The 26,121-nt window shown below is 41.9% G+C and overlaps 1 protein-coding gene across 2 annotated transcripts in view; it reads left to right on the top strand.

Annotated features, from left to right (window-relative positions):
* C5 (complement C5) overlaps positions 1–26,121 on the top strand; it is a 71,136-nt gene that overhangs the window by 33,984 nt on the left and 11,031 nt on the right. For both annotated transcript variants that reach the window (XM_040963134.1, XM_040963133.1), the window contains 14 exons: positions 1,056–1,195; positions 1,469–1,696; positions 2,118–2,178; positions 3,795–3,884; positions 4,541–4,750; positions 5,198–5,273; positions 8,592–8,751; positions 10,429–10,524; positions 12,124–12,295; positions 15,097–15,308; positions 17,409–17,561; positions 20,102–20,164; positions 22,139–22,220; positions 23,175–23,232. In XM_040963134.1, the coding sequence (XP_040819068.1) occupies positions 1,056–1,195; positions 1,469–1,696; positions 2,118–2,178; positions 3,795–3,884; positions 4,541–4,750; positions 5,198–5,273; positions 8,592–8,751; positions 10,429–10,524; positions 12,124–12,295; positions 15,097–15,308; positions 17,409–17,561; positions 20,102–20,164; positions 22,139–22,220; positions 23,175–23,232 (1,801 nt within the window). The remainder of the gene's footprint in view (positions 1–1,055; positions 1,196–1,468; positions 1,697–2,117; positions 2,179–3,794; positions 3,885–4,540; positions 4,751–5,197; positions 5,274–8,591; positions 8,752–10,428; positions 10,525–12,123; positions 12,296–15,096; positions 15,309–17,408; positions 17,562–20,101; positions 20,165–22,138; positions 22,221–23,174; positions 23,233–26,121) is intronic.

The raw sequence follows: 26,121 nt of genomic DNA on the forward strand, positions 1-26,121 counted from the left end.
ATGGACTTGTGACAGTTTTTGAGGGACAAACTATTGTTTCAATATAGGAGAAAATGTTGGGGGAGAGAGAATGAGGAGGGTAAAAGAGGAAATCCCTGAGCCTAAGAAATTTTATCATGAAAAATAAAGAATTTAAATATATATATATGTATATATATACATTCTTTTTATATTACCAGAAGACTTGACTATAACCATATATTTGACATATTGATTTTTTTGTTCTTGTACTAGCTATAAATCTACAAATTCTAATGTCAAGTGTCTATTTTCCTTTGCTTTTCTCAGTCTTTGGGAGTTTGAGGACAATTAGGAACAAACATACATCTTCCTTCTTGAGCTAATGCTCTTGGAGTAACAGTACCTTTTTTAAATAAACCTTTTACTTTATATTACTCATTTATTTTTTACATCTATTTTTTATTTAAAAGGCAGAGTACATGGGGGTGGGGTGAAAGGAAAGAGAGAAGAAGACAGAGAGAGAGAGGTCTTCCAGCAACTGGGTCACTCCCCCAAATGGCTACAATGACTAGAGCTGGGCCAGGCTGAAGCCAGGAACCTGCAGCCTCTTCCAGATCTCTCACATGGGTTTAGGGGCACAAGAACTTGAACTACCTTGTTCTGCTTTCCCAGGTGCATTCACAGGGAACTGGATTGGAAGTGGAGCAACTGAGTCTCAAACCTGTGCCCATACGGGATGCTAGTGTCATGGGCAGCAGCTGTGCCTACTGTGCCATAACACCAGTCCCATTTGTTGGTTTTGTTTTCATGTTATTTTGGTTTCCATATACATTCATTAAATGAAGAAAAAAAGAAAATCTAAGAAGAGTTGATGCTTTGGTGAGATAAACCTTCTCATACCCTAGAATTAAGTATTTGTTGAACAAAGGATAGTGAATCGAAAATCCAAAGACGTGCAATGACAGTGTAGATAAAAACATCATCTTGCATTCTGTTTTCCTTGAAGTAAAACCAATGTGAGATGTTTGAGGACTGTCAAAGCTCTTTAGAAATTCCCTAACTTGCCTCTACTCTGTTTTCACTTTGGGTGAAAGGTCTATGCGTTGCTGATACTCTCAAGGCAAAGGTATTCAAAGATGTCTTCCTGGAGATGAACATACCATATTCTGTCGTCCGAGGGGAACAGATCCAATTGAAAGGAACTGTTTACAACTATAGGACTTCTGGCATGATGGTAAGTAGGTCTGATGATCTAATGAAATGATCCTAACACACAACCGAAACCCCAACCTGACTCGGCAGTGTGAGTCAGGGCTGAGTTTGTAGCCATCCCTCCCTGTTGCTAAGTGCCACCACAGCGCGTGTACAGTCAGGATGCCTGAGATGAGCTTGCTTCTGTACCCCAGAATCCAAGGAAGAGAGTCTGTGTCCAGAGAAACATAGTGGAAGGTACACTTTTTTAGAGGTGAAGGATTTTTGACGTCATTCTTCGCCCCTGCTGTTTCAGTTCTGTGTTAAAATGTCTGCTGTGGAGGGAATCTGTACGTCCGGAAACCCAGGCAGTGAGCGTCAGGGCAGGAGGCCTCCCGCGTGTGTGCGCCAGAGGGTGGAAGGCTCCTCCACGCACTTGGTGACCTTCAGTGTGCTGCCACTGGAAACCGGCCTGCACAGCATCAACTTCTCGCTGGAGACTCCATTCGGAGGAGAAACTTTAGTAAAAACCTTACGAGTGGTGGTAAGAGAAGCCCTTACACCGATGCATGTGGGTCCGTAGCCTGGAGAGAGCAGCTTGGCTTTGGATCCTGGCTTCATCAATTTCTGGCACGTTATGTACCTCGTGTCAAATGGAAATTAAAGTAGCACCTACCTCATAGAGATTGGAGAGATTAAATGAGCCAAATGCATGCAAAAACACTTAAGCCAATTACTTGGCTCATAATAGATTTTTTTTAAAAGTGTTTGTTCTGACCCATGTACAAATGTCCAGAAAGTCTGATTCCTCATCATGTATATAACTATTTATACATGTTTTTCTTTTTTAAAAAATAGTTTTTCTTTTTTCCCCATTGGAAAAGTAGTCAAGAACTGTTGTTCCAAGGAACTCAGGCTCCATCCATTTAATTCACCTGCTGACTGTTTTATGCCTTTATTTTTAGCCAGAAGGTGTCAAAAGGGAAAGTCACGCCGGTGTTACTCTGGACCCCAGGGGCATTTATGGTAGGCAAGATGATTTTGTCTTTCATATGTTGTCCATTTGCTTTAGAAATTTAAGTATTTCATAAATTAAAATACTATTATTCAAAGTGTTAGCTAGGAACAGAAAAATTCACTTCTTTAAATTTATCTTTTTGTTAGGACTTCTTTATTTTAAAAGATTTTTATTTATCTATTTATTTTCATTGGAAAGTCAGATTTACAGAGAGAAGTTGGAGAAACAGAGAGAAAGCTCTTCCATTGGTTCACTCCCCCAAGGGGCCACAATGACCAGAGTTGAGCTGATCCGAAGCCAGGAGTTTCTTTTTGGGTCTCCCACATGAGTGCAGGGTCCCAAGGTGTCGAGACATCCTCTACTGCCAGACCACAAGCAGAGAGCTGGACGGGAAGCAGGGCTGCTGGGATTAGAACTGGCGCCCATATGGGATCCCAATGCATGCAAGGCAAGGGCTAGCCACTAAGCCATTGTGCCAGGCCCAAAAACTCACTTCTTAAATCACTGCCCTTTTTGGTTTTACTATGCTATAGATAACTGTGCCAAGAACAAAGTAATTCCATAACTTTAAACACAAAGCATTGAAATAGTAAGAAATACATAACATCTCTGTATGTTAGTCATTTTCTATGGTAGTAATAGTTTATAATGTTTTGTTATAGAATCATCAGTCCAAAGATCACCTAACAAAAAGTCCTGAACCTGACACGATGGCTCCATGGCTAACCCCTCACCTTGCAAGTGCCAGAGTGCCATATGGGCACCAGTTCATGTCCCCAGCTGCTCCATTTCCCATCTGTTTATGGCCTGGGAAAGCAGTAAGGATGGCCAAAAGTCTTGGGACCCTGGATCTGCATGGGAAACCCAGCAAGAGCTCCTGGCTCCTGGGTTGAAAAAGGCTCAGCTCCAGCCATTGCAGCCACTTGGGGAGTGAACCACCAGATGGAGGACCTTTCTCTGCTCTCTGTAAATCTTGCTTTCCAATAAAAATAAAGGAATCTTTAAAAAATAATTTTTAAAATTCTTTATATTCTTACCTAGCACATTATGTAAAAACTTGATAAGGATGATTAATTTTTTTAAAAAAAGGTTTATTTATTTCTTGAAAGACAGAGATAGGCAGGTCGAGCAGGGGGAGAGAGATTGATCGTCCATCCTCTGGTTCACTCCTCAAATAAGCTTGGTAGAGCTGGAACTCAAAGCCAGATACCCTGACATGGGATGCCAGTAACCTAAGGGGCATATTACCCACTATCACAAATGACTGCCTCAATGCTAGCTAGTTTTAGATTTCGGTTTCAGGAACAATTTTGTCTCTTTAAACAAAATGATAAACTACATTTTATTGACAAACAAAATTTATAGAACCTATTTATGTCATGTCTTGAAACGATTAGGAAACACACAGCCAAATTTAACACTTTATTTAAAGAGATCATACATGACTGGAATTTGTTTTAATATACTCATGAATTTTTAACTTTCTTGTAAAATTGTGATAGTGTTACTTTAAGAGAGCCTTTTATTTTGAACAATGCTTTGAAAGTAAGCAAGTTACAAATAACCTGTCAGTGGTCTCCCCCTAGGAACTCTGTAAATCAATTTTTTAATATATATATTTCAGGTGTCATTAGCAGACGAAAGGAGTTCCCATATAGAATACCATTAGATTTGGTCCCCAAAACAAATGTCCAACGGATTTTGAGTGTAAAAGGTAATTTAATAAATGCTTTCTTATTTTTTATTTTACTCTGTGCTTCAAAGAAAACATAAGTATTTTCTTGATTATCTATTTTTGTTTCTCGGATCAGTAGCATACATACCTCTAGGAGTTTCCTACCCCTAAAACTCTCACCCAGCCCCAGCTTCAAAGGCTTACTCACTTTTCTAACCATCTTTTTCCGCTGACCTGATCTCAATGGAGATTCGTTATCTTACCACAGAAGGTGGAGGCTGTCTCTGGCCCAGTGAGTCTACTAAAGTGGGAGTGCAGCTGCTTCTACACTTAAAGAACTTTCCTTGGTCTTAGTGGCCAACCAATCCTGAGCCAAACAATGCCAAGAGAACAGAAACACTCTGCCAAACTCCTGGACCCAAAGGATTTGATTTCAGCCCTTTACATTGTTGTAACAAAGTACCCGAGAGTGAGTCATTTCTAAAGAACAGAATTTATTTCTCACAGACCTGAAGGCTAGCAAGTCTCACCTGTGGATTCAGAGTCTTCAAGGCTGCTCTCCAGACTCAATGACATCTTAAGAAGCAAGTCAACTGGCTAATTAAGGATAGACATGACTGCCCTTTTGCTTTAAGCATCCTGTTGGAAGTTGACAGAAAGTGATTGTGCCTGTTGTGATTTCTTTCTTGTTTCAGGACTACTTATAGGAGAGGTCCTGTCTGCAGTTCTAAGTCAGGAAGGCATCAACATCCTAACCCATCTCCCCAAGGGCAGTGCGGAGGCGGAGCTGATGTGCGTGGCCCCAGTATTCTATGTTTTCCACTACCTGGAAACAGGAAATCATTGGAATATGTTTTCTGACTCACATACTAAAAAACAGAACCTGAAGAAAAAAATGAAAGAAGGTAAAAATATATTTTTTTACATAAAAATCTAGTGATTTTAAACAAAGAATTAAGTTGTTATGTGTTACATAAAATCTTCTTTGGAAAAACACCTTATCCAAAAAAAAAAAAAATCGTAAGGTAGATTCTGCTACTATAACAAATATTATTGTAGAAACATTTTGGCTTAACTTACCAAAGACCTGGCTGAGAATTAAGGCACTTGCATTCCAGACTCAATACGGTCCTTCCCTGATCTTTGAATGAGAGCAGAATGTTCTGTTGGGTAAATTCCCAATTTAAGCAATTTGTACACTTCCTTCGAGACGTTCCAGGTTGGCCACAGAGCATCTGTGTGTGTTGCCCAACACCAGAGCAAGCTTGCTGTTCCCACAGGACTGCTCATGAGTTCTTTAGGTGGGGCGGGAGGGGAGTAAAACACTGTGTTCTCTTTTTTGTGCCTCCTAGGCATAGTGAGTGTCTTGTCCTACAGAAACGCCGACCATTCTTACAGCATGTGGAAGGGAGCAAGTGCGAGCACTTGGTAAGTCGAAGGTTTTGTGTGTTTCTACAGCGGTTGAGTGAAGGCTAACAACCGTTATGGATACTCCATGCATCCAATCACCCAGGCTAAAAGGCCAGGCATCCTTCACGCCTCCCTTTCTCTTAGGATCCACATCTGATTCAGTAAATACATTTAAGTTTACCTTCAAAATTATCCTGGGGGCTAGCGCAGTGGTTTCACGGGCTAATAATCCCCTGCCTGCTTCATGGCATCCCATAACGGCACCATTTTGGGTCCCAGCTGCTCCACTTCCAATCCAGCTCCCTGCTGATGACCTGGGAAAGCAGTGGAAGATGGCCTAGAGGCTTGGGCCCCTGAACCTACATTGGGAGACTCAAAAAGCTCTCCTGGATCCCAGCTTCAGACTGACCCAGCTCCAGCTGTTGGGGGCTATTTAGGACCTGTTCTATCCAATATGTCATAGTCATCTCTGCTACATTCCTTTTCTCCTTAGCATGTATCATTGACATTTTCACCTCACTTCTTATCTACCTCCCTCACAGCAACATATGCTCCAAGTATTCCTAGTGCCTGCGGAACAGATTTTTGTCCTTTACCTAGAGGTCCCAGGCTTGCTTTCTTGGCCATTTTGAATTTTCTGTAATCTCTCCACATGCAACTTCATCTTTGCCCCTGACTTTAATTGCCCATATGCTTTAAGTCCTACCTCTGGCTCCACATTTTTTCCCAGCCTGGAAGCCGGAGGTTCTTCACACACAATCCACACGAAAGTGTTTCTCCAATACACTTCTCCATCTCCTCAGTCAGTGCAGAGCAGTACCCTACACTCTACCTGCCACCAAGCCAGCCAACATCAGCAGTCCTTGCTGATATCTCCACTTCTTTTAGGACTCCAAACTGGATCCGACCAGGCGTAGATGCACATTTTAAAATACATGGGAACCTCATATGTGCCAACTAGGGGATAAAGCAGGGATCGGGATGGGGTCAAGGCAGATTGGAATCCGCTCTAACGGGAGCTAGGAAATAGGTGCCTGCAGGACAGAAACCTGCAAGACAGGAAAACCTCTAGGTAACACCCAGAGCTGTTCAAGAATTTGGTGCAAGACTGAGTGGGTGGTGTTCAGCCAGGAATAGATGAACATCTGAGTGCTAGATCCGCAAGTTTCTGGAAAGAAATCTTACATGAAGAAGAAAATGGCTAGCACTTGAACATCTTCAAAAACATTTTGGGAAATGTATAAAAGAAGCAAGAAGTACAAATATCGCTGATACTAGCATGACTTTAAATTAATGACATTCCTCATATGAGCCTACTCTTTTCTAACAAAGAAAAAAATTACAGAATAGCTTGGATTTTATGTTTAACCCCAAGCCTCCACTGAATTTCTGTTTACTCCCATCCCAAGGATGTTCACTATCACGAGATTGTGCATCCCTCCCAATCAGTTTAAAATATATATGTAAATGTGTATATGAATTAGCATGGTTATAAACAGCATTATATTGAACTTATTGTTCTGCAACTTGTATTTTTCCTCTAATCTTTATTTTTTTTAGACCTTGCAATATAGGTAGATGCAGCACATTGCTTTTTGTTGCCATGTAGTATTTAATGTTACAACCATGCCATATATTGGGCCCGGCGTGGTGGCGCAGTGGTTAAGGTCCTTGCCTTGCACTCCCGGGATCCCATATGGGCACCGGTTCTAATCCCGGCGGCCCCGCTTCCCATCGAGCTCCCTGTTTGTGGCCTGGGAAAGCAGTCGAGGATGGCCCAAAGCTTTGGGACCCTGGACCCGCATGGGAGACCTGGAATGAAGTTCCTGGATCCTGGCTTCGGATCGGCATAGCACCAGCTGTTGTGCTCACTTGGGGAGTGACTCATCGGATGGGAGATCTTCCTCTCTGTCTCTCCTCTCTGTATATCCACCTTTCCAATAAAAATTTTAAAAATAAACCTTAAAAAAAAACTATGCCATATATCGGAGTGCCCAGATTGGAATCCCAGCTCCACTACCAGTTCCAGCTTCCTACTAAAGTGCAGCCCAGGAAGCAGTGGGTGAAGGCTCAGGCACTTAGTTCCTTGCCACCTGTGTGGGAGACCTTGGTGGAGTGCTGGTGTCTGACTTGAGCCTGGCCCAGTCCCAGCTGCTGCAGGAATTGTGAAGAGAAGCAGTATATAGTAGATACCTCTCTCTCTCTCAAAAATATACATTTAAGAAACAATGAAAGCAAAAATAAACTTTAAAAGTAAAGGGAAATCAAGTAGCCTGAGTCCTGGATGTGTGAGAAGCTGAGAGTGGCAGGCTCTTGGGCAGCAGGAGAGTAAAGAGCCCCTCGTGGGAGTTTGGGGTGCAATCCCATGAAGAATATTAGTAGAAGCTCAAAATGTCTTGGCTGAGCAATCACAATCCTTGCAATTTCTTTTTGTGAGGACCAGTATTATGTACATCAGGTTGGGCAGTGTTTTGGATACCTGCATCCCATGTCAGCATGCCTGGACTTGCATCCTAGCTCCACTTCCAATTCTAGCTTCCTGCATATGTGCACCCTGGGAGGCAGCAGGTGGAGACTCAAGCACTTGGGTCCCTGACACTCTCTTGGGAGATTCAAATTTACGTCCCACTTCCTGGCATCAGCTTGCTCCCTCTCTGACTGCTGCAGAGGTGTGAGGCATTCTGTCAGTCTAACGCTCAAATAAACAAGATGAATCAACTAAAGTGATAGAAAACAAAGATTTCTTGTGATATGGCAAGTTCTGCTTCGATGCAGAGCTTGAGGAAGCAATGTAAACAATTCTGGGGATGTTGGGAACTGGGATTAAAGCCACAGACACGGGTTTGTGTGTCACAGCTCGTACAAATTTCACAATCCAGAATTTCATGATGTTATGCCTCCGTATCTTGTATTTATGAGTAAATATGTGCCTCTAATATGCTTCACCTCTATTATTTTTTAACTGTAGGGAATGTTTGTATAATCAGGAATCACTTTTTAGCTTGTGTGTTGGCTAACAATGCTGTAATTATGAAGATGTGCTTCCACATTTGTTTGAACATTTTGGAGATCTCCCCCCAAATTTTCCGTTCTCTTTTAAAGTGGTGGGTTACTTTGGAATTTTATGTTTTTTTCTTTTCTTTGTTTTTAAAGTTTATGTAAAGTGTATAAAGTTTGTTTATTTTACAATATAGATTTTCTTGCATAGTAAAGGAATTTTATGTTTAAAATGACACTTTCTTTTACAGATTGAGAGCTAGTTAATTGACAGACCTTATGAATCAAAAGTTAAAAGAGATTCAATTCTCTGAATGTTTGCTTGATTTTATCTTAAAGGTTAACAGCTTTTGCTTTAAGAGTGCTTGGACAAGTGAATAAATATGTAGAGCACAACAGAAATTCAATTTGTAATTCTTTATATTGGCTGATTGAGAATTGTCAATTAGAAAATGGATCTTTCAGGGAAAATTCCAACTATCAACCAATAAAACTGCAGGTAAGGAAACCAATTGTACACATTAGCAATAGTTTTATTTCCATACAAGTTTGTGTTGCATTCTCATCCTATTATGAGAAAGAAACAAAATTAAGAAACTCCCTCTGTGAATAAGCAAACAGGAAGTTCACTAGAGGTCAGATAAGGGACATCCTAGGTTAACAGCAGAGTTAATCTAGACTGAGTAAATTAATTAAATGAATTGACCAGGCTCTGGGAGTGAAGTGCTGAAGGAAGCAGGAAGAGCACTTCATGTAGAGCAGACAGCATACCTGGCACTTACAGGGTTAATACCATCCTTTTTCTTTTAGTTGAAAATTAAAATTGTATTTATTTGTGATATTAAAGAGCAAAATGAGCTAATGAACATATGTATTACCTAATATACTAATCACTAGTGGGTTTTTTTTATAACATTTTAAAAAAGATTTATTTTTATTGGAAAGTCAAATACACAGAGAGGAGGAGAGATAGAAAGATCTTCCATCCACTGATTCACTCAAGTGGTCACAACAGCCTGAATGAAACTGATCCAAAGTCAGGAGCCCAGGGCTTCCTCTGGGTCTCCCATGCGGGTGCAGGGTCTCAAGGCTTGGGGCTGTTCTCAACTGCTTTCCCAGGCCACAAGCAGGGAGCTGGATGGGATGTGGGGCCGCTGGGACACAAACCAGCACCCATATGGGATCCTGACGTGTGCAAGGCAAGGACTTTAGGCTCTGGGCTACCGCGCTGGGCCCTGTGATAACATTTAAAATCAACTCTTTCAGTAATCTTCAAGTACCATAGAATATGTTGTTATTAATCATAGTCATCATGATATATCATGGATCTCCTGATTTGTTCTTGGCTATATTAAAATTTTTCATCCTTTGACCAACATCCTTGCCATCATCCTCCCATTCCCAGCCTCCTTTTTATTTTCTGCTTCTGTGAGTTCAACTTCTTTAGATTATGTATAGTGTCCTCTGGGTTCATCTATATTGTCACACATGACAGGAGCTCTTTCTGTTTTAAGACTGAGTAAGTGTTCTGGTGTGTGTGTGTGTTTCCTTTTTCCCCCCCATCATCCATTGATGGATATTTAGGCTGCTAGCTTATCTTGGCTATAGAATCTGGGAGTGCAGATGTCTCTTCAATATACTGAATTCATTTCCCTTGGCTGTGTAACCAAAAGTGAAATCACTGACCTATATGGTAGCTATATTTGTAATTCTTTGAGGAATGCTCATACTGTTTTCCATAATGCCTGTACTTATATTCCTACCAACAAAGTTCAGTGCTTCTCTTTTCTCCATTTTCTTGACAGCTCTTTTTACCTTGAATTTGTAGTAGTCATTTTAGTGGATATATGGTAAATTCACTGAGGTCTTACTTTGCATTCGCCTAATTATTAGTGATTTTAGCATTTCCCCACACATTTGTTATGTCTGTTATTTTGAATTAGAAGGAAAGGTGGATCATCCGACGCTTTGGAGCCACCGAGAACTAAATGGTAAGGGACCTTGGGAAGGAGAAATGAACTCCTACAGTCACAGAGGTAAAGAATGCCAGGAAGCTGTCCAGCTCAAGTACATGAATGGCAGGAGTCGGCAATCAAGCACACAATAGACACTAGGACCACAACACTTCACTTTAAAGATATCTGTTCCCTTACCTTTAAAACTTGTTTGTTTTTAGGGTACCTTGCCTGCAGAAGCCAGAGAGAACTCCTTGTATCTTACAGCCTTTACAGTGATTGGAATTAGAAAGGCTTACGACGTATGCCCCCTGGTGGTAAGAGCCTTTTTTCTTTCTTCTCTTTCTAGCACTTATGTTTTCTGTACTAAATACTGGAAGGGGCCACTGTCCAGAAGACACTTTGTCTGCAACGCTTCTTTTCCTTCTTTTCACATTGCTTGAAAGTAGCTTTAAGCCCCAGGATGAAAGGATTTCAGAAATGTCATAGGGATTGAAGATTAACCATAGCCTGACCTGCTTGACTTGAGAACACTAAGACTTCTGAGAAAGGTGAATTTGATTGCTCCATGTCATGGGCTACTAAACTGGGAAGCTGAGACTACAACCAGCAACCAGGACTATGATGGGAAAATGAGCCAGTGTCCTTAGCGTCCCTCTCTCACTTCTGCTGGGTCTTACTGTATGTGTTGCTGTTATTCTATAGTGGAGTCCCTCTTTATGCGTCAAGAGTTGAGGATGTACAGTAATAGGCTCGCTTCATTGGGTTGTACTGTTTTGTTTGCCTAGAAGTTGAGCTGGTAGGGGATGGGGGGATTGGGATGGCCTGGGAAGAGGTAATTCCTTGATCCAATGTTAAATACTCTCACCTGCACGTGCAAAATCAATCAGATGCTGCCTTCAAACCAGGATACAGAACGAAGTTGTGAAAATTCAAGGGGAATAGCAAGACAGGAACCACAAAACAAAACCATTTTTCAAAGTTATGGGTTTTTTTGGAAAGCATTGGTATTTATACTAAAAGTAAAATAACAAGGAAGTGGCATTTTTCCTAGAAGTTAAGACATTGCCATCCCACCTTAGAGTATCTGGAATTCAGCTTCGTTCTGCTTCTGGAGCCTGACTCCAATCATATCCTCCAGAGTGGGTCCTGGAAAGCAGTGGTGATGGCTCGAGGAGCTGGGAGCCTCCATTCACGGGGGTGAGTGAGTGGTAGTAGTCATAGCTCCTCAATGCAGCCACTGCAGGAATATGGAGAGTGAGGCAGCAGAGAAGAGCTGTGTGCGTGTGTGTGATCTCTACCTCTCAAATAAAAACAATAGAACTTCAAAAACTAATAATCAACCAGGACTGCATCCCAGAGCCTGGGATAACAATTTGGAACCAAGGGGGTCGGGTCACGTGAGCAGCGGGCACATGCAGAGTTGACACATCAGGCCTTCTGCTAACCCACTCTCCAGAACAGCTAGGGCAAAACGACAGGGACTCTTCTCACAGGGATTCTTAGAATTGAAAGCTATTTTGGCATATGGGCTCCTTTTCTGATTTTTTTAATATAACACCTCCTGAACCCATGATGAGCCCATCTCAGCTATGCTGAGAGGAATGCTAGAAGTTGTATCTATGCCTTGTACATCTTCCTGGAAGCCAGGCCTGACATTGGGATCAAAAACCAAAGGCACAAACCTTCCAAATGAAGGAGGTCAGAAGCCAAAGGTTTGTCCTAATTGGAACAGGCCCATCGTGCTTTGGGTGATGGACCTCTGCTTCCTCCCAGACGTGCTGTGCACTTCCATGCGGTCAGTCCTGTTTCCAGCCTCTGCCCTGTCAGGATGGTGTCCCCTGAGGGTGGCTCCCAGGAGCCAGCAGCCTGATGCTTGACCAAGAAGTTTGGGTGTCTTCTGTTCTTGTTTTCAGAAAGTCAGCACAGCTCTAATGAAAGCTGAGAACTTCCTGCTTGAAAACAGTCTCCAAGCCAAGAGCACCTTCACATTGGCTATTGCAGCTTACGCTCTTTCCCTGGGAGATAGAACTCACTCACAGTTTCGTTCCATTGCTTCAGCTCTGAAGAGGGCAGCTTTGGTTAAAGGTATGACTTTTCTCTTAAGTTTATTCAGCCAGTATTTACTATATATACAGAATCTTAGGATTCTGGGAGATTGGAGTAGTGAGATACAAACCCCTACCTTCAAGGAGTAGAACCATCATAATACTAGGCAACAGGTGCTATTTTTCATTCATTCAGTAAGTACTTATTCTTTCCTTTATTGACGAGTTGGTATTGAGTATGCTATGCTTATCTCCTGCATGCCAGGCACTGTTCTAGGCTCTGGGGATAAAGCAAATAAATGATACAGACTCCCCAAAAATCTAGGCCCTCATGAAACTTACATACAAAAAGGGGAGGAAAAAACTCATGATAAACAATTAAAACTTTATGAAAAAGCTGGTGATGATTGATGTGTAGTAAAATCAATTAGGAAAAGTGAAGGGGTGGCCTGTCATCCTAGATCAGGTGATTGGGCAGAAACCTCACTGAGACAGGATGCAAGTGGAGACCTGAAAGAAGCTAAGCGAGCAAGCCAGCTACCCAGAGGGTGGTCCTGGTGGAGAAACAGCATGTGGCAAAGCCCAAAGGCACAAGCTCATCTGGTACTCCAAGAAGGACAAACAGTAAAAAAGTGTGATATGAGGAGTCCAAAGTGGGGTCTGGGAAGGAAATAGTGAGGGAGGAAGCGAAGGTCATGTAGAATATAAGAGATCATTACAGGGGTTCTCCACGTGCGCAAGGGACATGGCACTCAAGCAAGCAAGTGGACTGAATGTGAGGTTCAACCCCGTAGCCTGATTCAGGCCTACCTCCACCCAGAGCAAGGAGTGCCCGTCCACATTCAGATGGGGGCCAAACAAAGCCTTAAGATTGTACCAGTTCTTAGTGTGAGAGAGGGAGTGAGCCACTGGGGGATTTCAAGCAAAATGCATGACTTGGTTTGTGTTTTTCCAATTTGCTGTGAAGCCAAGTATTTTGTTTTGAATAATAAAACTACTGCTTTCTGAAGCTAGAAGTGTTGAGATAGGACATAGCGAAAGTCATTGGCATTCCTGGGAATTCCCGAACCCTCTCCTGGCTGAGATTTTGTAAGTCTTACATGAGGTTTACAGCTGCCTGCAAAGTTTCACTCTGTCATGAATACATTTCATCATATACTTTAAAACCACTTGTGTATTTCCTTAAAAATAACGCCAAAGAAATACCCTGGGCTTTCTAAGACTGTAAAATGAATTAAATTTAAAACTAGAAGGAAACTTCATAATGCAAATACTGTGTGAGCTGGAAGTTTTAAGTGTTTTAAGTGTTTCAATTCAAATACAACAAAATCTGAAAGAAAGGGAGGTATCTGGTCTAATGTCATGAAAATAATGCAGCTGTGATTATCTGAGACAAATATGGTATAGATACATCAAAATTTTGACTAACCTTTAAAAATGATTCCCAAATATATTTTACTGGTTTATGAAAAAGATATTTTGTAATATGTTCCACACAAATTACAAAGTTTGTATCTGAGATGGCAAACTCAAGTTACTTTTGCAATAACACATAAAAAATAATTTAGAATCAAGTTAATGAAAATTCTGCATATATGAAATTCTCTTTGGTACTTTACATTTGAAGGAGGTCATAAAATACTTAACTAAGGCTTTTTGGATGTGATCTTACACTTTCCAGGATATGAATTTTTTTTTTCATCAGGGAAAAAATTTACCAATTTATTTTGCTCTGTTAATAGTAGTGGTCCTTCATATGGAAGCAGTGCTTTCTGGTGTATGAAGACTTTTACATTTGTGACTCCTTTGAGTTTTACTGCACAGAAGGAAGCACTATGTGTACTGTAAATATTAGCAAGTCGAGTCCCACAGAACTAAAGGGACTTACCCAAGGAAACCTGGCACTTTCCACTCTGCTGTAATACTGCTCACTAATACATGTAGAAATTGTTTGTTGGTCTTTTAAAATACGAAGAGTTGGAGCCGTGATGGCTCATAGGGTAATACTCAACCTTACAGTGCCAGGATCCCATATGGGCACTGGTTTAAGTCCCAGCTACTCCACTTCCCATCCAGCTCCCTGCTTGTGACCTGGGAAAGCAGTAGAAGATGGTCCAAAGCTTTGGGACCCTGCACCTACATGAGAGACTCAGAAGAAGCTCCTGGTTCCTATTTTCAGATCAGTTCAGTTTCGACCATTGTAACCACTTGGGAAGGGTACCGGTGAGCAGAAGATGTTTCTCTCTGTTTCTCTCTGTCAAAGACATGTGAAAACACAAAAAGACTAATAACATTATATTAAGAGATTTTATTTTGTTTTATTCATCTTAAGGAAGTGCTTCTTTAAGAAAAAAGATTTATTTATTTTATTTTATTTTATTTTATTTTATTTTATTTTATTTTATTTTTGGACAGGCAGATATACAAAGAGTAGGAGAGACAACAATCTTTCCTCTGCTTCCCAAATAGCTGCAACAGTGAGAGCTGAACTGATCTGAAGCCAGGAGTCAGGAACTTCTTGCACGCTTCCCACGCAGCTGCAGTATCCCAAGCTTTAAGCCATCCTCTATTGCTTTTTTCCCAGGCCACAAGCAGGGCGTTAGATGGGAAATGGAGCAGCTGGGACATGAACCAGCGTCCATATGAGATTCTGGTGTTTGCAAGGCAAGGATTTAGGCACTGAGTCATCACGCTGACCCAAGGAAGTGCTTCTAACAAAAAAACAAAACAACAACAAAAACAACAGCAACAACAAAAAACACCTTTTTGAAACCGGAAAGCCAGAATGCATCTAACCACATTTTTCAATCATATTAATGAATGCCCACTGTTGATATGCAGGTGGTAACCCACCCATTTACCGGTTTTGGAAAGATGGTCTTCAACAAAATAAAGAAACTTCCACACCTAATGCTGGCACAGCCGGCATGGTAGAAACCACTGCCTATGCTTTGCTAACCTATCTGAACCTGAAGGAGATGAACTATGTTAACCCAATCATCAAATGGCTGACTGAAGAGCAGAGGTACGGGGGCGGCTTCTATTCAACTCAGGTAAAGTTTCTTTGTGTCATCTTTTGGATACCTTCTTATTGTTTCCCAAACCACGCATTTCACACCCACTCTGACCTCCTTACTTCTATCTGCTAAAGCTGCATATCTTAGGTAATGAATAGAGGTCTAGAACTGCAAGGCCCCCTTTTATCCAATTACTGGATTGGCATCCTTATTACACAGTGGGAGAGATGAGCTGGGGAAGTTCATTCAAGGAATTGGCAAAAGAATCAAAATCAGAACTTCTGTCTCCTGTTGCCAAGCCCAGAACTTCCTTTTTAAATTCTTAATGGGAAGTTTACTAGCAATTGCATCACATATTATGTAATAGACCGTGGCTGTCATGTAGATACCAGTGTTTCCTCCCCCACAAAGAATAAATGCAAAGGTATTGATATATGTTACCAGTCTATTGGTACAAATTCTAATGAGTGCACATTTGTGTTACACATGACTACTGTATAGTGTTATAATTGTTATGTAGAGTTGTGTACCAAACTGTGACATATCATTCTTCACCACACCACTGTGTAATGGTTTAGCACACATGAGGTTATAACGCAGCTGACAAATTCCTATGGCTTAGTGATGTTAGCCGGTGTAACATCCTAACAGTACATTGCTTACATATTTGTAGTGATGCCGGTACAAATGAGTCCATGGTACATGCGACTGTGTGCAGTAAATGATAGTTGATCATGCTGGTGAAAGACCATAGTGCTGGTTTTAGCGAGCTCTAGGGTTTTTAGGATTTGTAATTGCTGCCTAGGGACACCCATGAATAAGGGCGGTTTTAGTGTAAGTGAGAGATGAGTTCTGGGTGATTCCCAGTAACAGGGTCATGAAACTTTCGGGCAAGCATGGGGACTGAGACCTGATGGTTTGGAGGGAAGTATCCATAAGATCTATTTGGGTCAGACTGATTCACCAACCAACATTTTAAGGTGTATTCCTACTTATAAAGGTTTGCTGTAAAACAGACTACCTTGTTTGTGACACCAGCAGCATCCTCACACTTGTAATGTTTACTGCAGCTCTTAAATTCATCTAAGCTTGTATCACTCCATGACGTTCTCACGATGATTAACTCGTGTAGCAATGGAAGCCTCAGAAAGCGTTCCATGAAGAACCAACACTTGATTATACAACTATTTTTCAACTGTGGTTCAAATGTTAGCATCTTCCCTGTGCCCTGGATGTTTAACTAATGAGTGGGTGTATATTGTGTGTATGTGTGAGTGTCTGTGCATGTATCGTGTGTGTGTGTGTGTGGAGGCAGAAGTGGTGGTCCTTCAGGATTAATTTAATGATCGTCTTAGGGCTTCCTTGTGCAGGCATACAGTTGTAAGATTACCAGAAATGAGCACTGTATTTGCATTGGCAGAGGGAGTAGTCAATGATCTAACATTTCCAACTAGTCATTTTTGTGCTGCTATAACAGAATGCTGTACACTGGGTCGTGTGTAATGAGCAGAAGTGTGTTCGTGAACTCAAAGTTCTAGAGGCAAAGTCCATGATCAGGGGCTAGCATCTGACAAGGGCCTTCTTTCTCCATCATTCTGTGACATCAAGGGAGAGAGAGAATATTAGAAGAGGGTGACAGATGTGCCCTTTAATAAACAATCCACTTCCAGTATAAACGGCATTAATCTGGTCATTAGATGGGTGCCTCCATGACTCCAGTGTCTCCCATTAGGCTCTCTCAATTCTGCCGTACTGTTTCCAACACATAAACTTTGGGGACACATTCAAAGGGAGTAGACACCAAAAAGATCTGCTAGGTACTACCTTGTGGCCCCACCTATCTTACATTGCAGTTGGAAAGAATAAACTGTGAATGAAAATAGTACATATCGCAATGAATGTTTATAATGGGCAGAAAGGGAACACTGAAACAGAGATTAATGATGGGAGGCAGAGTTCAGGGCCTCCTGTAGAAATATCCAAGCTAAGACAGAAGCGTAAGAGGTGAAAAAATGATCAGGGAGGAAGTGCCGCTTCTGGCCCAGGGCCTCCTCCTGGTCTGCATTTGTTATCTTACTCCTTAGAGAAAGCTTCCGACTCTGCAGGATCCTTTCTTTTATGTCTTCTTGTTGACAGGATACCATTAATGCCATTGAGGGCCTGACCGAATATTCTCTCCTGGCCAAACAACTGCAGTTGAATATGGACATCAATGTCTCTTACAAAAACAAAGGTAACTTCCAGCTTTACAAGATGACAGAGAAGAATTTCCTTGGGAGACCAGTAGAGGTAAATGAAGAATTTTTTTTTATCATGTTTAACAATTAGATAGGATCTCTGAAATGATCTGCTCTACTCTTATTTCATAAATGTAATGTGTTCACTACTAAAACATATTTTAAATGTCTGTTATGTTGTAAGCAGGAGTGCCCACTGTATCCTGGTCCTTAGGGTTTCAAAAGTAAAACCCCAAAAACCTGTTTGTTGGAGAGATACGATCATTGAAACAGACAAATGCACAAACTGAGACTGGATAAGTACCTAGCAGTCGAGAGCAGGCCTCCTGCTCCCATTGAGAAGACATGTGTGTCAGGTGTGTCCTGTCGTACGAATTAAATCTGGAAGCAACAGGAAGAGTTAGCCAGGTGAAGAAAGGCAAGAACATTCCAGACTCAGACCAGCACACGTGAAGGTACCACTGCAGAATAAGAGAAAAGTTGTGTTTGGAATCTTGCCATCGATTCTGACCTGACCCTAGACATGCATGCAAACCGTGGCCAAGCTGGAATTGGCCTCAAAGTCCCCCAACTCCTTGTCCCATGTCATTTGTTACTAATGAATTGTTGAAAGTGAAAAACTTTGATGGCTATTGAAAAATTGCCAAAGAAAATGGACTTATTTGGAAAAACTGGGTTCCACACTAAAGTTAGCTGCAATTATACTGCTATTGATGCTTATTCTTCTAGTTGCTGTATTTGTATTGCATTCAAGTACGTTTAAATACACAAAAATTATACTCTGGTTTCTCTTCAGATCATATAAATCTTTTACCTTTTACTAAATACGCAAAAACTGGAAATAATCCTCATTATTCACATCTTTCACAAATCTGTAAAAGGTAAATAGGCATACAAAATTCAAATTTAAAGGCAAAAATTACAATCAAATGGTCAGTTGGAAAATATATTGATTGTTGATAAGGGTATAGATACAGATATCTATGTAGATGTAGGGAAAGTATATGTATATAGATTAGGGTATAGATATAGATAAGAGTGCATACATGCATATATATGTATATGCACACACACATAAACACATAGAGAGACATAGATGCTAAATGTAAAGATCCAAAAATTTGAATCACAATAGTCCCTGAAGGCTCTGGTGACATATGTGTGGGCATTGGCATGCCCTCTTCAGTTCACTGCATCACCACTGTCACAACCCACACCGGGCGAGATTGTCCGTACTTGCTTTGTTTGCCTGGGCCTCTGCAGTCAGGCGTGCTTGTGGTCCTCGCTAGGGACTGTGTCCCCTGGAGATTCATGTTCTGAGTCTCAGCTCTGAAGCAGGGCCCTTGACCTGAGGAGGCTGCCAGGCCGATCTGAGGAAGCTGGGATGGTTCTTGTCTGTAGAGGAAGTTGAGTCCAGGACCTGTTGTCATCTTCCAGTGACTTGAACCTCAGCCCAGCAGGCTAACCCCCTGTGAACTCTGAGTTGCTGTGATCTGGGTTGGAATTCTCTACACAGAATTCCCGGATATGTGTCCCATGAAAGAACAAGTGATCAAATGAAGTGTGGGAAACTCTAACTGAAGTTAAACAAGCTATTTGGTAAAAAAAAGAAAAGACCCCTGTTGTTTAATATGTATGTGACTAAATGTGGTGACTCCAAGGCAGAGGCCAGTCACCGGGCATAGCATTCCCAAATTTATTTGTCCCTGGAAGCTTCTCTTCACATGGAACCCCAAGACACTCACTTTCCAGTAGTTGCTGTTATAGTCTGTCAGAAAAAAAAAATCGAAATCTTGACCTATTTTTCCAATGTTTACTAAAATGTGAAGGACAGATTAGCAAGCAAATGCACACCAAATCCCCTTTGCACTTTCTGCTGAGCAAAGGGAAGGGGGGCTTGCAGAGAAGAACGAAAGAAGAGCCAGTTCTGCACACCCTTGCTCTAAAGATTCTCCTATTTGCTACACATCTGGCAGTTTTAGGATGATAGGGCTTCTGTGGAAAGGAGAATTACTCAACTCAGTTCCTGCCTTCACTTTTGTCCTGGCAGGGTGAGAAGAAGAACCACAGCCGCTAAGGACTTGGCAAGCTGGTGTGGGGTGTGGCATTCAGGGATTTTGATAAACAAAGGACAGTGACTAATGGGGACAATAAGGAAGGGCTCAAAGGAGAAAGTAAGAGAGGGTCAAAGGTAGATGCACTTCCTTTGGTGTGTGCAGGCTCCCTGTCCTCCATGTCAATACAGTATCCCCGGGAATGTTGATTCTGAGCTATGCACTTACAGGGATTGGCCAAAAGAAAGGAAGATTCGTTTTGACCATAACCATACGTACATAAAACTGTAGCCAAGGGCGGCCTCTGATGTGGACTTTCTTGGCTCACTCAGGAGAACTTGGACATCCTATTTGTGTGTGGAGGGGAGAGGGAAGCTGCAGCATGCTTTTAGTGCCTACTCGGTTCATAGTTCTCTGTCTTACCCACTTAACCTTACTAGAGCTCTGGGAGAGGAGTCTGGGAGGTGTCAGCACACTCTTCTTGTTCTTTCCTACTGAGTAACAAATGAAATCATGATCTCTCCATCCACCTTCCCAGGTGCCTCTCGATGATGACCTTGTCATCAGCACGGGACACAGCAATGGTTTGGCTACTGTACATGTAAGTACTTCATCATGTGGACTTTGCCAAAAAATCACAGAAATTGGAATTTGGGTAATCATGACTGGAGTAGGAATTCTTGAGGTTTTTTTTTTCTCATCATGAAAGTTTATTTCCTCGTTTCTTGAGGATAGCTTTCCTGGTTACAGGCATTCTTGCTGGCACACAATTTACTTACGGTCATGTCTGTGTTGCTCTTTGTATGCAATGTATTCTGGATATTTCTAGAAATTATATATCTGTATAGATGTTGTGGTTATATACAGGAGTACTTTAAAAAGTTCATGGAGCCATGAAGGATGCAAACACAGTTAAGAAACTGATTGGGACACCCATATCCCACTTTAAAGTACCTGGGCTTGAATTCAACTCCCAGTTAATGTGCTCCTTTGAAGGCAAGAAGCTGAGTTCCTGCAACCCTCATGGGAAACGAGAATTGAGTTCCCAGATCCTGGCTTGGGCCAAGCCCAAGCCAGCTGTTATGGGTACTTGGGAAGTGAACCATCCAATGAGAGAGATATCTCTCTCTGTGTTTCAAATTTCCTTAATCAAAATCTCCATGGAACTGGAATTAAAAGATGTTTATCGGCATAGTATCGGCCCGTTGCGCTCACTTGGGGAGTGAATCATCGGACAGAAGATCTTCCTCTCTGTCTCTCCTCTCTGTGTATCTGCCTTTCCAATAAAAAAATAATAAAAATAAATCTTTTAAAAAAAAAGATGTTTATTTTGGCATACAAATTTGAACTCTATGCTTATACACAGTGAAGCATTATTTACTAGAAAAAAAGAAATGAAGTTCTACCATTTGTAGCAAAATGGACTCAACTGGAAGACATCATGTTGAGTGAAATAAGCTAGACCCAGAAAGACAAATAGCTCCTATTCTGTCTTACATGTGGAAGCTAAAAAACAAACAAACAAAAAACATCTGTGGGTATCAGTATTGCTGCAATACAGTTTTGGAATACTTTATTTTACACCTTTGTCAAATCAATGGATAAGAACGATATATGACTATAAGTTGAATGATCTGTGATTATTTTAAAATTTACTATATAAAGACGAAGTGGTCATTTTTCCATTCAATTATTGTTTATACTCCTCTAAATTCCCATTAAGCTAGGATTTTATTTTGATTTTTGTTTGTTAAACTTATTTCATTAAGCACAAGTCTCCTACTGTAATGTAAATTTCAAGTACATTATCTCAAAACGAAGGAGACTGGGAGAGAAAGAGGGAGAGGAAGAGAAGAGCACGCTCTCAGAATTGTGTATAATCACACTGAAAACTAAGAATTAAAAAAAGCACAAAGGAAATTGTAAAACTAGGATATAAATTAGGAAAATCTTTTAGATGAAGAAAAATCCCACTATAGAGTTTTGAATTTATTAAAATTCACTGATTAAGAAAAAAAACCTCCTTTTAGTATATTGATTGTGTTCCTTAGTAAATCTGTTTCTAGCATTGCCTGCATGGGATGAAATGCCCACTTTTCTGTCACTTCTAATTGCTCTGACGGTGGCTGTCCTTAACATCACCTCCACACATCCACACACACCTGTGACTTGGTGTTTCCCAGAATGGCTTATGCTCTGCGAGAAATCCATCCTTCCGAGTTGTGCTGTATTGTGTTGTGTGTAAAATGAAAGTATGCGGGTTCAAGGACAAGAGCCTTGGGAGCTTTTCTAAGTGAGGAATTTGCTCAGATTTGTCTGCCTGAGTTGAAGCGGGATTCTGCCTGGTCAGAGCTCGCTGTCTTGCCTGCCTTCTTGGAAGTTTTCAGCTACTTCAGAATAAGGAGTTTGCAGAAAGTTTTAACTACTGGAAAAATTAGTCTTTAACATACACCATTCATATTCAGTGATGAAAATAATGCTTCAAGCATCACATCTGCAGCAACAATATTTCTGGAATATCCTTTCCATGATCCTATTTTAAATGGAATCTTTTTGTTTCCTTGTCCCAATGTAGGTCACAACTATAGTTCATAAAACTAGTACCTCTGAGGAAATTTGCAGCTTTCATTTGAAAATCGATACCCAGGACATTGAAGGTAAGCAGCACGATCTCATCTACACTGTAATTTTTCTAAACACAAAGAACATCGGACAGAGCGCTTACCTGATGCAGAGAAACATGCTTACTCAAAATTCTTAATTAAATTCTTTAGCACGCTGCCGTCCAAGTAAACATCATTGTAATTTATTATAATAGATAGAACTCAATAGTAGTTGGACACTAATACTTAATAGTTAAGCGATATGTATTCACCGCTGATGAAGAAATAGTTTTGATGATGGGAAGTATGACTGGTTGCAGAGCCACAGACATGCTTAAGTCCACAACAATGACTTTGTTGAATGTTTGTCAGTGTTCCTCTGCAGGACAGCACATTTCCTTCTCATCTTGTGAGTCTCCCATCCCTTACCCCTCTATTTCAAGAGGTGCGGTAAATGCACAGTTCTCTGCCTCCGTCTTTAACTGATGTAGCCCGTACTCTTATGATCTTTTTCTTTAATATGCCTCTTTCTTTCAAAAAATAAAGAAGGTGTGACCCCCTGTGCTAGAAGGTTCCCCCTCAGGTCCCAAAGGCAGTCTGCTTGCTTACTCTTGTCTCCTCCCCGTTGTCCCACTGTCCCACGCTGGGGTGGATGCTGCTGCCTTTGTCCTCTCGCCTTGCATTTATGACCCCCAGGCTTGTTCCTACGGGAAACTTGCCGACTCCCAACCACTCCAGGGCTCTGCTTGTTCCTCCCTTCAGCATCACCTAAACACGCTACCAATATGTATTTTCTTAAATGATGTCTTCCTTAAATTATAAATTCTTTAAAAGCAGAGAACTGTTCAAGTTAGTTAAAAACTTCCTGGTGTTGTCAGTAGCCATGAGTTTTCATTAACGTCACTGAACGTGTGCTCAGAGACTTGCTCATTCATGATTCTGTTCTGACAGGTTCCCAAACTGCTCAAAAACAGCTTACTCTTCTGTTTGTTTTTTTGTGTGTACTAGCATCCCACTACAATGGCTACAGCAAATTGGGATACAAACGCATAATAGCATGTGCCAGGTGAGCCCATTTCCACAAAGGGGAATATAGACTTTGAGGTCTTACTTTTACTATAGTGTTATTTCTTTGTATCTTTCTGACTGTAACAATGTCAAGGACATGCAAAATCATTCATTATTTTATAGGCAGAACAGGCACTCCTAAATAACTGCTTAATTATAAAGAGCTTTGACTTTGTTCCCATCTACTTTTCCATGTTTATCTTCTGAATCAAACAACATAGTAATACTTTTTATGTCTCTTAAAAGAGTAGAGATGGGATATGAGTATGGGAGAGGGATGCAGAAGTTTCTCTCGTAAGCCACTGCTGCTTTCCTACCTGGCCACCATCACTCGGTGGCTCTCAGCTTGGGCTGCACATTTAAAGTCAGCTGGAGGGTTTGCGGCCATGTCCAAAGCTTGGACCTCCACACTAAAGGCCATTCTGATACAGCCAGGAGAACTCCTCTGCTGACTGACTAGCAAGATCAAAATTAGCCATCATTTTAGTTTCCTGTGTCTGCTAAGTCACCATTTACTAGAAATGTAATGGCTTAATACAACACAAACTTAACCCACAGAAAGTATCTTCCTTCCTTCTTCCCCCCCCCTCCCTTCTTTCCTTTTCCTTTCTTTTCTTTTCTTTTTTTCTTTTATTTTTTCTCTTAAAGACAGAGAGAAAGAGGACACACCAACAGGGAGGATTTTCTATCCATTAATTAGCTCCCCAAATGTCCACAGCAGCCAGAGTAGAGCAAGGTCAAAGCCAGAAGCCTCAAGTTCCTTCCAGGACTCCCACAGGCATGGCAGTGATCCAGCTACTTGGACCACCATCCTCTGACTTCCAGGCATATTATCAGGAAGTCAGATTGGAGACAAAATAGAACTGGAACCAGAGACAAATTTGGGATCGCAAGTGGTGGCTTAACCCAGCACAGAACAATACCAGCTCCCAAAGCAACTTGCTGTCTTAGAATTCTGGGGGTCAGAAGTCTTAACACAAAAGAGTTGTCAGGACTGGATGCCTTCTGGAGGCTTCAGCGGGAATCCATCTCCTTTACCTTTTTCCAGATTTCAGAGGTTGCCTGTGTTTCTTGGGTTGTAGCTTTGCTCTAGCTTCCATGGCAGCCTCGCAGCATCTTCCAGTCTCCTACCACCTTCCATCGCACAGCTCCTTCTTGACTCTCCTGCTGTCTCCTTTGAACAGTTCTTGTGGTTCATATGGGCCCAACCAGATAGTCCAGGATAATCTCCCTCCTTCCAGATACAGTCCTATATTTGCAGTTTTGGATGATCCAGACAAAGCCATCTTTGAGCATTATTATTCTGTTTACCACAACTATGATTCTAAAATGTTTATGTAAATAGAGGTTTTTAGAAAGCATGTATACTTTGGGCTATCCAGGGGAAACAGGGACATAATTAGTGTTCTCTAAAGTCCAGAGAGGACCCCACAGGGAGGCAGCTGACTTCTGGGCAGAGCTGGGATGCATGCATGGGATGCTGTGCTGGGGCCTCTAGAGTCAGCGTAAACCTGGCTGCTGGGTGACAGAGGGGGATGCCTGCTTGCAGGCTCAGCCAGTGCCCTTCCACCTGTGCGCTTGCTTCTCCAGCCTGATGCAGTAAAGCAAGGATATCAGGCTGTGGATCTACAAGTCTGCTGTGTAGTGAGTGGTTCTTTTTTTTTTTTTTAAGATTTATTTATTTTTATTGGAAAGGTGGATATACAGAGAGGAGGAGAGACAGAGAAAAAGATCTTCTGTCCAATGGTTCACTTCCCAAGTGGCTGCAATGGCCGATGCTGCACCGATCTGACGCCAGGAGCCAGGAACTCTTCCAGGTCTCCCACTCGGATACAGGGTCCCAAGGCTTTGGGCTGTCCTCAGCTGCTTTCCCAGGCCACAAGCAGGGAACTGGATGGGAAGCAGGTCAGCCGGGATTAGCATCAGTGACCATATGGGATCCCGGTGTGTGCAAGGCGAGGACCTTAACCACTACACTATTGCGCCGGGCCCAGTGAGTGGTTCTTATCACTCACTGCTTTGACTTCATTAACAGGAAGCCTAGTTCCAGTTGTCAGTATACAAAGCTAGCGAGACACCACAGTGACAATCTCGTCCTTTGGCCTTACAGACTGAGGACAGCATGTTCAGAGAAGGAGGGGTGAATACCCTTTTGGCTGTGCAACACTGAGGTTAAGCCAGGAGGATTCCAAGAGGAACTGTGTAGTCCCTTATTCATGTCAGAAGTTCCCTGCCTTCCGACACATTCCCCCCTGATTCAAAAACACCCGCATACGCAGTCTCTGTGTGCCGAGGGCCTCTTGCTTATACTTAGCTTTTCATAGCCTCCCTGTCGTGTTCCTAAGAAAGGAAAAAACGGAGTTCATTTCTCTCGCAACAAAAGGCCTTTGGGGCAGATTGCTGGCTTTGGCAGCAGGCAAAAGGCTTCTCAAAAGGAGGATTTCTGTTCCACAGTTGAAACAGTCTCCATGGCAACCAGTCATCAAGGCTCCCTCAGCCTTTTCAGGGAAACGCTCGCTCCGTTCTGGAGGCCCTTTCCACCCTGCTGACAGTGTGTGTTTTGCTTCTGTGAGCAAGACTTCCCTGCCCTTACCCACCCGATTCCAGACATGTGCACATGTGTGGCTCTCAGCCGTCTCTCCAGATCCAAATGAGTCACCCGGGTGAAGAACGGGGATTTTACATTTTTACATATCTAAGATTTTACAGTACTCTCAGTTATTGTGGCAAGTGTTACATGTGGAACTTCCAAGTAGGGACTGCTCTGTAAGCAGTTAGCATGGGGAGAGCTAAGCCCTGCCACTGCAGACACTCCTGTTTCATAGCTCCTGACCCCGCTAAGCGAACACAGTTCACTTCCCTTCTGAGGAGCTGCTCCCCTTCTCTC

Source organism: Ochotona curzoniae, unplaced genomic scaffold, assembly GCF_017591425.1.
Source record: "Ochotona curzoniae isolate NIBS_2020 unplaced genomic scaffold, NIBS_Ocur_1.0 scaffold_3208, whole genome shotgun sequence".
Lineage (NCBI taxonomy): Eukaryota > Metazoa > Chordata > Mammalia > Lagomorpha > Ochotonidae > Ochotona > Ochotona curzoniae.